The sequence below is a fragment of the Eublepharis macularius genome, chromosome 3 (genome assembly GCF_028583425.1).
Source record: "Eublepharis macularius isolate TG4126 chromosome 3, MPM_Emac_v1.0, whole genome shotgun sequence".
Classification (NCBI taxonomy): domain Eukaryota; kingdom Metazoa; phylum Chordata; class Lepidosauria; order Squamata; family Eublepharidae; genus Eublepharis; species Eublepharis macularius.
Window position 1 is genome coordinate 165,366,913 of NC_072792.1, and position 14,159 is coordinate 165,381,071.

General features: G+C 44.5%; 1 protein-coding gene across 1 annotated transcript in view; it reads right to left on the bottom strand.

Annotated features, from left to right (window-relative positions):
- Positions 1-4,709, bottom strand: part of CNTN5 (contactin 5) — a 511,103-nt gene extending 506,394 nt beyond the window's left edge. Inside the window, exon 1 of the mRNA XM_054973696.1 lies at positions 4,594-4,709. Within this exon, the coding sequence (XP_054829671.1) occupies positions 4,594-4,651 (58 nt within the window). The 5' untranslated portion in view covers positions 4,652-4,709. The remainder of the gene's footprint in view (positions 1-4,593) is intronic.
- Positions 4,710-14,159: the final 9,450 nt, after the last annotated feature.

Consider the following 14,159-nt stretch of genomic DNA (forward strand, 5'->3'; position numbering starts at 1 on the left):
TTCCTGTGGGTAGCCATGTTGGTTTGTAGTAGAAGAGCAAGATTCGAGTCCAGCAACACCTTAAAAAGACCAGCTAGATTTCTAGGGTATGAGCTTCCGAGAGTCAGAGCTCCGTTCGTCAGATTTACTGAGGAAGTTCCACCTCACAGCATTCTCGCAAAATAAAGGAAAGAGAGAAACTTAAGCTAGAAAAGGTACTTTCCCTATCCTATGGCTAGCTTGCTGGGTCTCATGCATGTCTGAATGTATGCAATTATGGCTCTATGGGGAGAGAAAGAGAGCTGGGAGTGTAAGAGAAAGAGAGCAAACAAAGGACACAGGGAGAGAGGAGGGGTCAAAGAAGCATTCTCACTTGAAACAAAGAAAGGCATCCTGCTCATGAGGAATATAACACACACAAAGTAAAATGTAGCACCCTCCTCCCAGTGTCCAGGCATGCCGAGACCTGGGCCGTTTTCACACGACTAACCTGCTTTCGTAACATTGCGAAACGTCATGCAAAAAACGTGGAAGATAGGGTCTTCTTGCAAGAGGTTTGTGCGACATCGCACAAAACTCTCGCAAGAAGACGCTATCTTCTGCATTTTTTGTGCAACGTTTCACAACATTACAGAAGCCGGTTAGTAGTGTGAAAACGGACCTGTATTCCAGCACTTGTAAGAATGTGGAAAGCAATTGTGATCCAATTCAGATCATTCAATGAACAGTCTCCTCCTCAGAAGACAATTCCTCAAATACAAGCCATACAACCTTTCCTCCTAGCCTGCCGGGATAAAGAAAACCATCAAAAGCACTCTTCTGAACCATAATATTTTTTCCTGGCTTATTCTTAAAGGTTTCCAACAAGTTCTATGATAGAATAGACTATAAGCTGGGACACAACTGGCCAAGTGCAAACACTACCCGTCTAGACTGCAGATGCTGGGATCTCCAGAAGAAGACTTAACCAAAAGAACATCCAAAGAATACCTCTTTATTTTCTCCATAGAACAAGTAGCTGCAGGGCAAATCTATCCTAAGGGGAAAAATGTAAAGCTCTAGATTTGGACAAAGTGTTACGTTGGGGGTAAAAGTTGATCATTAGCCGCACCGCTAAGTAGTTTGCCTTTGTCAATCCCATAAAGTTAGAATATACAATGTCCTGCTGTACATACTCCATGAATCCTTGCAATGTACACAGCCCTCCTCCACACATATCCTGCTCACAATGATGGACATTTTGATAGTCAACATTTATTGGACAATATATTCCAGAAACAGCAGGCAGTGCAGCCATTAATGCATATGAATTCAAGAAACACAAACGTTATTTGTAGAGGTAAATGCAACGGTAAATAACAGTGAATCAAACATTGTTTTTATACAATAATCTTCTTTAGCAAAGCTGTGATAAATCTGGGGATCTAGTCAACAAATTAAAGAGGATAACACAGACCTCAGTGAATACCTGGCAGGAATCAATAGCAACTGAAAATGAAATAAGCAGAACAGGTATTTAATTTTAAACAGCATTCCTGGGTGACTGACTAATGCGTTCAGTGTTTTGCGATCCTTCAAATGAATGATCTGCTTAGTATTTAATTTCAAGGAAAGTGCAATATTATTTTTTTTGTAATGCTAATCTTTCCCTTTTCTTGTAGTTTGCATTTCAAAAGGGCCAAAGAGTCTTGCTTGAGGAATATGGATTGGAACATCTGATAAAATATGTGAGAAATAAAAGGTGAGAAATAAAAGACAGAGATTTTCACATCTTCTTGCACCCAGGACTAACATCTTCTACCATCGTATTGTGTATGAGAAGAAGCCTAAGCATATCTATCAGAAGTAGGGGTGTGCACCGGGGGAAAATTCAGGTTTCGGGTGAAACTGTTCTGGAATAACCCGAACCCTGAAGCGGTCTTTAAATTGCTTTGGTATGCTCTATACAGATTCAAAGCATACTGAAGTGAGGGGGGAAGCTTTGTCCCAGTCCCCACACCCCATTTATCCCCACCCCACCCCCATCCTACTTACCTCTCAGGAGGACCGGAGGGAAGCTGGGAGGTGGGGAAGGCCGGAGCCGGCTCCTCCGCCACCCACACCGCCACCCATGCCACTGCACCAGCCAACTGGGTGGTGGGGAAGGCCGGAGCTGGCTCCTCCGCTGCACAAACCACTCACGTTGCCGCCGCACCAGCCAGCTGGGCAGCAGGGAAGGCCACAGCCGGCACCCCCGCTGCCCGCATCACCACCTCGTCCTCCGCCATGGGAAGGCTCAGGTAAGTGGGGTGGTGGGAGGCAGACCTTTTAAAAAGCCCCGAAGCTTCCTGAAACAACCTGAATCGCTTCGGGAAGCTTTGATTCGGGGTTTCTGAATCGTAGCCCGGCATGGCCCCAATTCAGGAATACCGAATCTACCCAAATCGGGTATTTAACCTGAACCCGAATCCCAAAGCGCACATCCCGAATCAGAAGTAAATCCCATTATGTTCAGCTTACTCCCAGAAAGAAGGACTGCAGCCTCCGCATCCTAGAGTACACTGTGCCGAGTCTACATTCAACTAGATACTAATCACAGCACCTAAACATTTCATTTTCTTAAACACTCACAAGACCACCATGATGACCAGAATCAGAACATGGCACTGATATTTTCCTCAAATTTCAACCGCTTAAGCTTTGTTGCTGAATTGTCTATGTGACCTAGGAGAAAAAAGGGAACTCATGATTGACTCCCAGTACTTCATTGCTTATAGTTTGAAAGATAAAGTGAATTCTCATCCCATAACTCATCAGATTGACCTGGCAGCATTGCCTTCAGGTAAGGGTCATCTTGGATTCTAAGGCCAAAACTTCTTTGTTGACCCAGGCTGACAATGGGAAACTTCTGAGAGCCATGTGCACCATTAGATCTTTACTCCACAATCCACTGAATCCAATGTTTTTCGATCAGCAGCTATCAATATTGCAACAAGGCAAAGTATATTTAGAGGGTGCTTTTAGAAGCAGGTTGTTCCATTCAAACACACACACAAATCTATTAAGCATGCTTAAGCTCTTGGGTGAGCGTAAACTAGCTCTTCCAATCCTGGCCATTGTTTTTATCCTACACTATTTCAAAATCTCAAGATACATTGAAATATCAACAGATAGAAAACCAGAGAAGTAAACACAATGCAAAAATCTTCAACGCAATTGAACTATATATCTCAGAAAATAAACAAGGACAAAATGTGAGGAAATAATACATATCTCATGCTAGTCAATACAACTACATTTCTGAGACAAAGATAAAAAACACTATAATTTATTCATTTAAAAAGCAACAACTCCAAAAACAAAGAACGATAATGAATTCTCAGAATGATCAAAAACTGCAGATTGCATACGAAACGTCAACTGAACAATTTGGCCCAAACAGAAGTCTCAATTTTGCAAGCCACCTTTCAACCCAGATTTATAACTTTGTGATTTGGACAGCAAAATGTCAGGCTTGTGGCATCAGATTCAGATAACTCATTTACTACTGTTGTGGTTGTGTACGTAAACCATAAGGGGAATTCAGGGAAACTCAAAGGTGCTGCTTAGCTTGACAAGACCTCTACCTTCACCTAAGAGGAAAACCTTACCAAGGCACCAACCTCAGTCTCCCAGCTCTCCAAACCACCATAGGAGGTGTGTGCCTTGACTTCTTCTGTCCGGGATGTAGTGACTTCTCAAACCAATTTTAACAATTCTCAGCTAGATAAAGCAAGACTGGCATGTCCTGTTACCCCAGAACGTTTAACCAAGGGCTAGGGTGGCCAGCTCCAGATTGAGAAATTCCTGGAGATTTTAATGGTGCAGGTTGGTAAGCATGGAGGAGAATGACCTCAGTGATGCATAATCCCATAGAGTCCATCTTCCAAAATAGCCATTTTCTCCCAGGGATCTGATCTCTGTGGCCTAGAGATCAGTTGTAATTCTGGAAGATCTCCTTCCACCACCTGGAGATCAGCAACCCTACTGCTCTGCCCAATTGCAAACAGCATTTGAAGTCAGAGTACATCTAAAGTATACAGTTAAAATGTCTCCCAGCTATGCCTGGGGCTTGCGAGGGCTGCTGTATGTGTTGACAGTGAAAGGACACTTAGCCAATTTCAGGAAAAACGTAGGTGAACAGAACTCTTCTGACTGTGGTAGGGTTGCCAACCCCAGGTTGGGAAATTCCTGAAGATTTGGGGGTGGAGCCTGGGGAGGGCACAGTTTGGGGAGGAACAGGACCTCAGTGGTGTATAATACCATAGAGTCCACCCACAAAGAAGCCATTTTCTTCAGTGGAACTGATCTCTGTAGTTTAGAGTTGTGATTCCGGGATATCTCTAGCCCCACTCGGAAGTTGGCAACTCTAAACCGTGTCATTCGGTACTTGTGTCCACACCAGGATTTGAGTTCAGTGGCACCTTAGAGACCAACAAGATTTTCAGAGTGCAAGCTTTCAAGAGTCAGAGCTCCCTTTTTCAGACACCACACATTGCTGGAAGGTGTGTTTCGTTCAGTGCTGTTTACTTCTTTCTGAGCTTCCTTATTCTCCCTGCACCTTCTCAAACGAAAGGGTAAGAGTTTTGTTCTTACCTGTAAAACAGCAGCTAGTGAGTGACAGAAAGAGTGTGAGTTTCCATGACGACCGCATGGTTTGCCTCCGAGGTCTTCAGCCTCCACCTGCGTGACTGTTAGCAGCTCTGAAGTTTCGTCATTAAAACACAACCTGGTGAAACAAAAGACAGCTCTTTGAGAAGGGGCTTTCCTCCACTTCTGTCTGCAATTGCAAACAGCCTCTCACATATAAGATCACTTATGCAGACCACCAGTGCTGGCTCCAGGAATGTGGAGGCCCTTTGGACCAAGTATACTCAATAGAGAATTAAGGTTGTCACCCTCCAGGTGGGGCCTGGCGTTCTCTCAGAATTGCAACTGATCTCTGGACCTCAACGATCAGTTACCATGGAGAAAATGGCAGCTTTGGAGGTCCCTTCCCTCCATTCTTCTCAGGTACCAGGAATTTCCCAAGTCAAGAGTTGACCACCATATGCAACATATAACTGAGAATTCTGTCACTCCATCTCCAACTGTCATGACTCACTCCATCTCCGGTAATACTAACATCTAGGATGAAGAAACAATCCTTGTGGGTCCAGATGCCTACCAGTGGCAGGCAATCTCCTGGGGGTTTGCCCTCATTGCCCACTGATCCACAAGCAATTAGCATGACGTGGCAAGCCTCCCAGAGAACAGGTGGCAGGCATCCCGGGAACACACATGGCGACGATGTCCTGAAGTGACATCATCACGCTGTCTGCAGGCATGCTTCCATGCTTTGCTGGGGGTTGGGGGTCAATTCTGGCCACAAATGGGCACAAAGTGTGGGAGCACACCCATGACTGGCATGATGAATCACTTCCCGGAAGTGATGTCACTTCCTGGAAGTTGCCAGGTCCCCTTCCTGCCAGGAGGGTAAGGGGACCTGGCAACCTTAGCCACAAGATACCCATGACACAGACTTCACAGGCAGACCCCATGAGCCTGCCCAGCAACTAGACCCAGTCCCTGTCCCCAGGGATTCAACTGACCAAGAACCTCCTGAGGAGGCCTGCAACCCATTGGCTCCTCCACCCCCAGAGTCTCCCCCAGGCCTCTGGTAGGTTGTCAATCCATGTTGGGAAATTCCTGAATGTTTGGGGGTGGAAGGTGGGGTTTGGGGAAGGGAGGAACCTCAGTGGGGTATAATGCCATACAGTCCACCCTCCAAAGCTGCCATTTTCTCCAGTAGATGAATCAAAGGCCATAAACTACTTTGTTTATTTAGGAAAGATTTATTACTTATGTATTATTATTGAACACACATGATTCTTTTTACAGGCACAACCACCAGTATATAGTGCTCTTGATAAAGAAGAGATGAAACAGGAGTTCAGCTTGCGCCCTGTTGAGCGCACGGTGGCTTTCCATCCTCCCTGCAGGGTTGGCGTCCGCTTTGTGGAATCTCCCGACTGGGGCTGGTCATTGGAATGTGTTTATCATTTGACCACCGTGATTAAGTTAAAGGAGTGACTCTAGAGACAATTTTGGGATGTCCTTCTGATAGGGAAGTGTGGACTAGATATGGGCATGATATCCATTACGATAAAAAAAAAACCCACGATAATGGCAATCTCCCAATCGTGACCTGGTGGATCGTTGTCTTCCATGGCAAACGATCCCGCAGTCGGGAGGGGGCTGGACTGGGGCGATCGTGATAGGACCGGGAGGCTAGACATTCAGGAGCCAACAATCTATTTCCCTGGCAATGGAGGCAGAGGAATGCCTGAGCTCTGTTTGAAACTTGATAATATTTCCCCTAGCGAGGAAAAGCAAACAGTTGTGAGTGAAAAGGTGGCTTCCTGAGAAAAATATAAGCAAAGTGATTGGGAGAGGAATGGGTTAAGAGAGAGAGAGAAAACTTTGAGTGCGGCTATCAGCAGAAGCTGTTTTGCGCTCCTCCTGAGTTCATTCAGTGCGTTGAAAGAGTTAAGAAGAGATCTCTTCTCAGTGTTAACTCTTTCAAAAAACCCTTGCTTTGAGAGCAGCTATCAAGCTGTTTTGCGCTCCTCTCCTGACTGAGTTCATTCAATGTGTTGAAAGAGTTAACTGAAAAGAGATATCTCTCTCCTCCTGGCTTCTCAGCCCAGTGCCTGCTTTTTGCAAGAAGTTGGTATGTGATTTGATGTTTCATTTGTGTTTTTCCTATTTAAAAAACCATAGGATCTGCGAGGATCCATGTGGATCCTGGTTTTACTTTCTTCCTGTTTAAAATATGCTTTTGGAAGACTGGCTGCTTGCTTTTAAAATCGGGTGGGATGGAGGAAGGTTTAATCAAGCTTTCCCAATTTTATCATCTCACCTCCAGAGACAGCCATCACAGTCGCGCTCCAGGCTGGTCTATAATTGATTTGCCCAGCTACAAGCTCAGTGTGTGTCCTAGGACCTCCCACACACATCCTCAGATTCAAGTCTGAGCCCCCCCCCTCCTTTTCCCTGCCATGAAGTACTGGTTGCTTAAGGCTGCTTCTCAACAGGATGGCCTCCTCCTTCTCCTCCTCTCCCAGACTGATAAATGATAATAACAACAATATTTAATTTATATACCACGCTTCTGGACAACAATGCCACACTCAGAGTGGTTTACAAAGTGTGTTATTATCCTCACAACCAGGCCTTTTTTTCAGCTGGAACGCGGCGGAACAGAGTTCCAGCACCTCTTGAAAATGGTCCCCTTACCCTCCCGGCCGTGGCACAGGGCAATCTAAACTCCCCTCTATCTGGAGATCAGGGGGTGGGGCCCCTGGCCATGTGACCATTTTCGCCAAGGGCAATTTAAACTTTAAAAAACTCCCCCCTTGTTTCAGCTGACCCAAAGAGATGCCATTGTGCGGTCCTGAGTTCCACTACCTCTTTTCCCAGAAAAAAAGCCCTGCTCACAACAATCACCTTGTGAGGTGGGTGGAGCTGAGAGAGGTCCAGAGAACTGTGACTAGCCCAGGGTCACCTGGCTGGCTTCAAGCAGAGGAGTGGGGAATCACACCCAGTTCTCCAGATTAGAGTCCTGCTGCTCTTAACCACTACACCAAACTGGTGTATAACCCAGTCCTGAATATCTGTCCTTACTGTTTTCTAGTTAGCTCTGTGTGCGTGAGCTGTGTGTATTTTGGGCAATTGTTCTTTATTATTTTCTAAATAAAAACCCTTTTGGTTGAACTTCCACCTGTTTATTTAAAAAGAGTTCTCTAGAGGAACAATCCCAGTGTATGTTGGTGGGAAAGATTGTTAGCTACTCCTCCTCTCACCACTTCTCTTTGTATGCCAATTCCCCCTAACTCACAAAGAGACCTATTAGGGTAACATGTACTGGAAACCACTTTCCTAACCTCTAGGATTCAGAAAAAAATGTGTCTCTTTTTGCCTATTTCTGGGGCCAACCGAGAAAAGAAAGGATTAAAAGCCTCTTCCGCCCTGGCAATTCCTTAAAAAATTGATTGAATACACATGATGATGATGATGATGATGATGATGATGATGATGATGATGATGATGATGATGATGATGATGATGATGATGATGATGATGATGATGATGATGATGATGATGATGTAGCCAGCACTGCTGAAGCCATGCAGGTCTGACTCTGTAGTTCACCTGGACAGTTGACTGCTTAAGAAAATAAAGGAGGAGGGAGATAAAGAAGTCAAAGCATTCTCTAACATTCTGTGGAAGCCACTAGAAAAACTACTGGGGGGAAAGGATGTTTCCAAGAAATGTTGGGATGTTCTTGGATAGCACCCCTCCCCCATACATATACACATTGGATGGATGAACACCTCTAGATTTTATTCGCACATTCCTCTGCTTTGTGCAAAGTATGAATTTATGTTACATGCATTACTCCTGGAATTATACAGAAGCAACAGCTGATGCTTCCCTCACTCCAAATTTTTGGAAATCTGACTAAAATCCTTCAAATTCTGTGTGTGCTTCCTGTAAGGAAAAATTGGGCTAGAGATATACAGAACTTCCCTGGACGATTTTGCTGATTTTTATTTGGGTTTCTCTTGAATTTCCTGCAGGGTTCCCCCTCCCCCCACAGCAGGACCTTCTAAATTCATCCTGGATTTTGCTGTTGTTGAATTCCCACATTATGGTTGTCACAGGTCTCAAAGTCTGTTGGCCAAGTCTTGATGCTGTGCTACATGCAGTCTCTAGCAGTAACACATTTGGGATTGCACACCCCTCCAGTAGGGTTGCCCACCTCCACATGGGACCTGGAAACGTTCTAGAATTGCAATGGATCTCCAGGCTATGGACTGCTGATCTCCAGGCTATGGACTGCTGATCTCCAGGCTATGGACTGCTGATCTCCAGGCTATGGACTGCTGATCTCCAGGCTATGGACTGCTGATCTCCAGGCTAATGACTGCTTCGGAGGGTGGATTCCATGGCACCGTACACTTCCCAGGTTCTGCTTCTAAATGTCCAGCTATTTCCCCAACAAAAAGTTGACAACCCACCCTCCGGTAAGCAAAGATCTGTAATTTTAACTAAGTATGGGCAATGCCTCCTACTCTATAACGAAGAATAATGACCGGATTGTCGAGTGACACACACTGCTCCTGCAGCTCAAATGAGCCTCGGAGGGGAACTCTTCCCAATTAAATATTAATACCAGCTGCCTTGTTTTTTCACTTCTCTGATAATCTACGTTTCTGCATGCTCGCTGGATTGGTGAGTTATCTCTTTTGTGAATATTTTGATGGCCAAACCTCTGGGAAATAAGTATTTTCCATGAATATTTAACTTTCCTTAGGGCCAATAAGCATTTTCCCCCTGTTCAGCAATGTTCTCTTTTTGTAGATGAACATGTATTATGACACAGGAATTTTGAATTAAGGTCCTCTTTTAGATAAACACAGGAAATAAAGACTTCACGTCTTGTGAAAAATGGAAGATGACTGAGGAGAACCCTGTCCACAGTTGCTTAGGAACAAGCCCAGTGGAACTCAGCAGATCTTGCTTTTGAATAAACAGGCACAGGATCGTGCTTTTAATAATAAAACTGTTTTATTATTATTGAATATTATTCAGTATTTTGATATCTCCTGATTGAAGGGTGAAACCCTAGTCTGGGCTGGAAATAATCCAGGGTGATAGGATTAATTTCCCAGATGCCTCCTTCACACCCGGCAATCCAATACAGATTCTGGGTTGGATCCAATTTGGTGCCTCGACCAGGCGTACGATGGAATAAGGGCCTGGAATCTAAGCGATTGCAACATCCTTGGGAATTAGTATGCATTCTACTGATTTTCACAAAAGGTGCCCTCAAAGGAAAGTTTATCTGAGATTTTAGCCAGTTAACATTGAGTTCCCCTTGGAACTCATGGAGTGTACAGATGTATCTCATGAGGTCACCCATCTAGCCACTATCCTGTTCCAGAAGCAATTAGCTAAAGCAAGATGGCTGCATCACTTCTCTTCAGACCATACCCCAGGAGGGCACGACAGCTTCAGCTCATAGCTCCAAGGAAAAGCCATGCTTGCTTTTTCATTCCTTTAGCATAGCATCAGGGCTCACCTCGCACAGGGGTATGTGGCAGCCATTCAGAATTTCAAGGGAAGTAATTTTACAGCAATCTCCAACATTGCTCAGAATTCTGAGCCCATCCTTCATGGAAATGGTTACTGACTGTCTCCGCAATTTGCAGTCTGGTCCACATAAACTTTTTTTTTTTTTTTACATATGATAGTGGCTTTGCATCTCCTCATATGAAAGTAAATCAGCCTGCATGAACCAGCCCACACTGGTTTCTATACCATTTTTTAAAAGCCAGGCTGTTGATTGATTGGGGAACTATTCAAACTGAGATCTCTCGGAGGGACAGATTGTCAATGTGCTGCCAAACCATCCATGTAGAGAATACCATGTGTTTGCTGTTAACAGGTAAAGGTAAAGGTAGTCCACTGTGCTGGCACCGAGTCATTACTGACCCATGGGGGGACATCACATCACAACGTTTTCTTGGCAGACTTTTTATGGGGTGGTTTGCCATTGCCTTCCCCAGTCATCTACACTTTACCCCCAGGAAACTGGGTACTCATTTTACAGACCTTGGAAGGATGGAAGGCTGAGTCAACCTTGAGACGGCTACCTGAACCTGACTTACGCCAGGATTGAACTCAGGTCATGAGCAGAGCTTGGACTGCAGTACTGCAGCTTACCACTCTGTGGCACGGGGCTCTTCTCTGCTGTTAACAATATAAGTTTAAAATCTTCATGCTATTTAGACAGAGAAGTTTAAAATCTTCATGCTGTTTAGTCAGAGAAGTTACTAAGATGCACTGATTTTTTTTTTTTTAAAAAAAAAGCTCTCAGAAAATTTTCAAGTTGTTAACCGTGGAGTCAGAGTACTCACTGAGACATCAGCATTAGGTGATGTCAGGGGGTGTGGCATATGCAAATCAGTTATGCTAATGACACATTTCTGGTGGTGTCAAGGGGCGTGGTATATGTTAACGAGTTATGCTAATGAGTTCCTCCAGCTCTTTTTCTATGAAATCACCCCTGTATACGCAGTAGTTTATTTTCTCATTTCAAGCAAAATTAAAATTACTCCAGCCAGGTAAAGGTAAAGGTGCAAGCACCGAGTCATTACTGACCCATGGGGGGACATCACATCACGACGTTTTCTTGGCAGACTTTTTATGGGGTGGTTTGCCATTGCCTTCCCCAGTCATCTACACTTTACCCCCAGGAAACTGGGTACTCATTTTACAGACCTTGGAAGGATGGAAGGCTGAGTCAACCTTGAGATGGCTACCTGAACCTGACTTATGCCAGGATTGAACTCAGGTCGTGAGCAGAGCTTGGACTGCAGTACTGCAGCTTACCACTCTGTGCCACGGGGCTCTTCTCTGCTGTTAACAACATAAGTTTAAAATCTTCATGCTATTTAGTCAGAGAAGTTTAAAATCTTCATGCTATTTAGTCAGAGAAGTTACTAAGATGCACTGATTTTTTTTTTTTTTAAAAAAGCTCTCAGGAAATTTTCTTGTGCTTCTCTTTTGATTTTTTCCTCCCTTGGCATTTGCCCATCCTTCCAAAATTCTTGCTATGTATGCCCTGCCTGTCCAGCTGTTCTTCAAAGGGTTGTTTTGCATTTTCCTTGGCTCTTCCCCATATTTTTGGACAAGGATTTATGGCAGGCAATCAAACCAACAGAACACACGAGGCCATAACAGGGCTATCGTGCAAGAACAGATTACTGGGCAGCCAAGCCACATGCTTTTATCATTCTTGGTCCAGTTTGGACCAATAGGCAAGGAAGAAAGTGACATTGAATGACAACATTCCCGGTATGTGATGAAATGTTGCCAAAAAGGCAGTAAAAATATACCCATTTTGTGTTCCTAGTTTATCATCAGCAATCTAATTTGTGCTGTATTTTGTGGCAGTGAAGCTGCTGACATTATCCTTGTTGAGTGATGGCTCGCAATGTTACCTTGCTTAGGAAACAAAGAACATAATAACAGCCCCGTTGGATCAGATGAGTGGTCCATCTAGGCCTGAAAACTGTTCAACTAGTTGCCCTGGGCATAGGGCTTCTAGGTCCTCTGCCATGGTGGGGCATTCCTGCCACCCTCAGCCACCACTCCCCACCACTGCTCAGCTTGCCAGTGTAGGGAAGCAGGGGAAGTGAGCAGAGGCAGATCGGAGCAAGGTGCGTGCAGGCTCCACAGGCTCAATTACATCATTTCTGATTTAAATCGGAAGCTGTGTAGTCTCAGCAGGACCAATTTTCTAATAAAATTTTGGGCCTGCTAAGACATCATAGCTTCTGGTTTAAACCAGAGGTGACATTATCCGGCATGCAGGACTTGCGTGCACCTTGCTGCCTCTCTGCCTCCAACCTGCCTCTGCTCACTGACAGAGAAGGATTCGCATCACCAGACCAGCTTTTCAGGAAGAGGACCTGGGAACCCTACCTGAAGGTTCAACAAACATGGCACAAAGGCCTAGGCCTTCCCTGATGTTACTGCCTAACTAGGGTTGCCGAGTCCCCTTACCTTCCCAGAGGGATCCAGTGCTTATCTTCCTGGAGCTGTTGGGAAACAGCACATGTAGTCCCACAACAGTGTGATGATGTCACTTCCAGGAAGTGATATCATCGTGCAAGACTGGGGAGCGCACGTGCACTTCACATCAGGCCGATTTGGGCTTGAGTGCTTGAAAGTATGGATTGAGAAATAGCAAACGCCACATCGTGGAATAATTTAGTTTTAACCATTTTGTACTATATTTGATTACATTTTACTTATATTTATTGTATGCTTTTATCTTTTGTTGTATTGTAGATTTGATGTTGTGATCTGCTTTGAGCCTGCTTGCAGGGAAGGTGGGTTAAAAGTCTAATAAATCAAATCAATACATAAATATATGTTCTATGTATAAATACCATCAATTGCGTATAAAATTGTATAACAAGGCTACACAGTATAAAAATCTGTCTGTTTACCACATTTTATCCTGCCTTTCCTTTGAGGAGTTGAAGGCAGCATACCTTGTTCTACCTGTCCCATTTAATCCCAACAATAACCCTGTGAGTTATATTAGGTGTGACTAGTAGCATTGCCAACTCAAGGTTGGAAAGTTTCTGAAGATATGGGGGTACAGCCTTGGGAGGGCAGAGTTTGGGAAGAAACTTCAACAGGGTATAATGTCATAGAAGCTGCCATTTAGTCCAGGGGAACTGATCTCTGTAGAAATCTAGAATCACAGGGTTGGAAGGAACCTCTAAGGTCATCTAGTCCAACCCCCTGCACAATGCAGGAAATTCACAAATACCACCACCCCCGGCACACACACACCCAGTGACCCTTTTTCCATGCCCAGAAGATGGCAAAACACCATCAGGATCCCTAGCCTAACTGGCCTGAGAAAAATTTCTACCTGACTCCAAAGTGTTGATCAGCCTTACCCAGGGCATATAAGAAGGGGCCATGAGAGCTAAGCACTGATGTAATCAGTGCCCAAACTCTGCCTAGGTTCAAAGAATAAACATTGCTGCCTGATGACCAACTAGCCTCTGTTTACAAACCTCCAAAGAAGGAGAGCCCACGACTTCCCAAGGAAGTCTAGTCCACTGAAGGACTGCTCTAACTGTCAGGAAGTTCTTCCTAATGTTTTGCTGATTTAATTTCAACGCATTGGTTCTGGTCCAACTTTCTGAAGCAGTGGAAAACAACTCTATGCCATCCTTTATATGGCAGCCCTTCAAGTACTTGAAGATGGTTATCATATCACCTCTCAGTCGTCTCCTCTCCAAGCTAAACATACCGAGCTCCTTCAACCTTTCCTCATAGTAGTCTGAGATCAGTTGCAATTGGAGGTTGACAAGCATAGTGCCTGGCCCAAGGTCATTCAATCAGCTTTCTGGTTTATTGAGGATGTGAACTTGGTTTAGGTCAACACTCTCACCAGTACACCACACTGTTCCTCTAAAATCTCCACTGACAATTTTTTTTAAAAAAAGGGAATATTCACATATCCTAGCTTCAGAGTTAGCAATCGTCTACAGAAAACATTTCAGTGTTAACCACTTAGGAACTTGCTT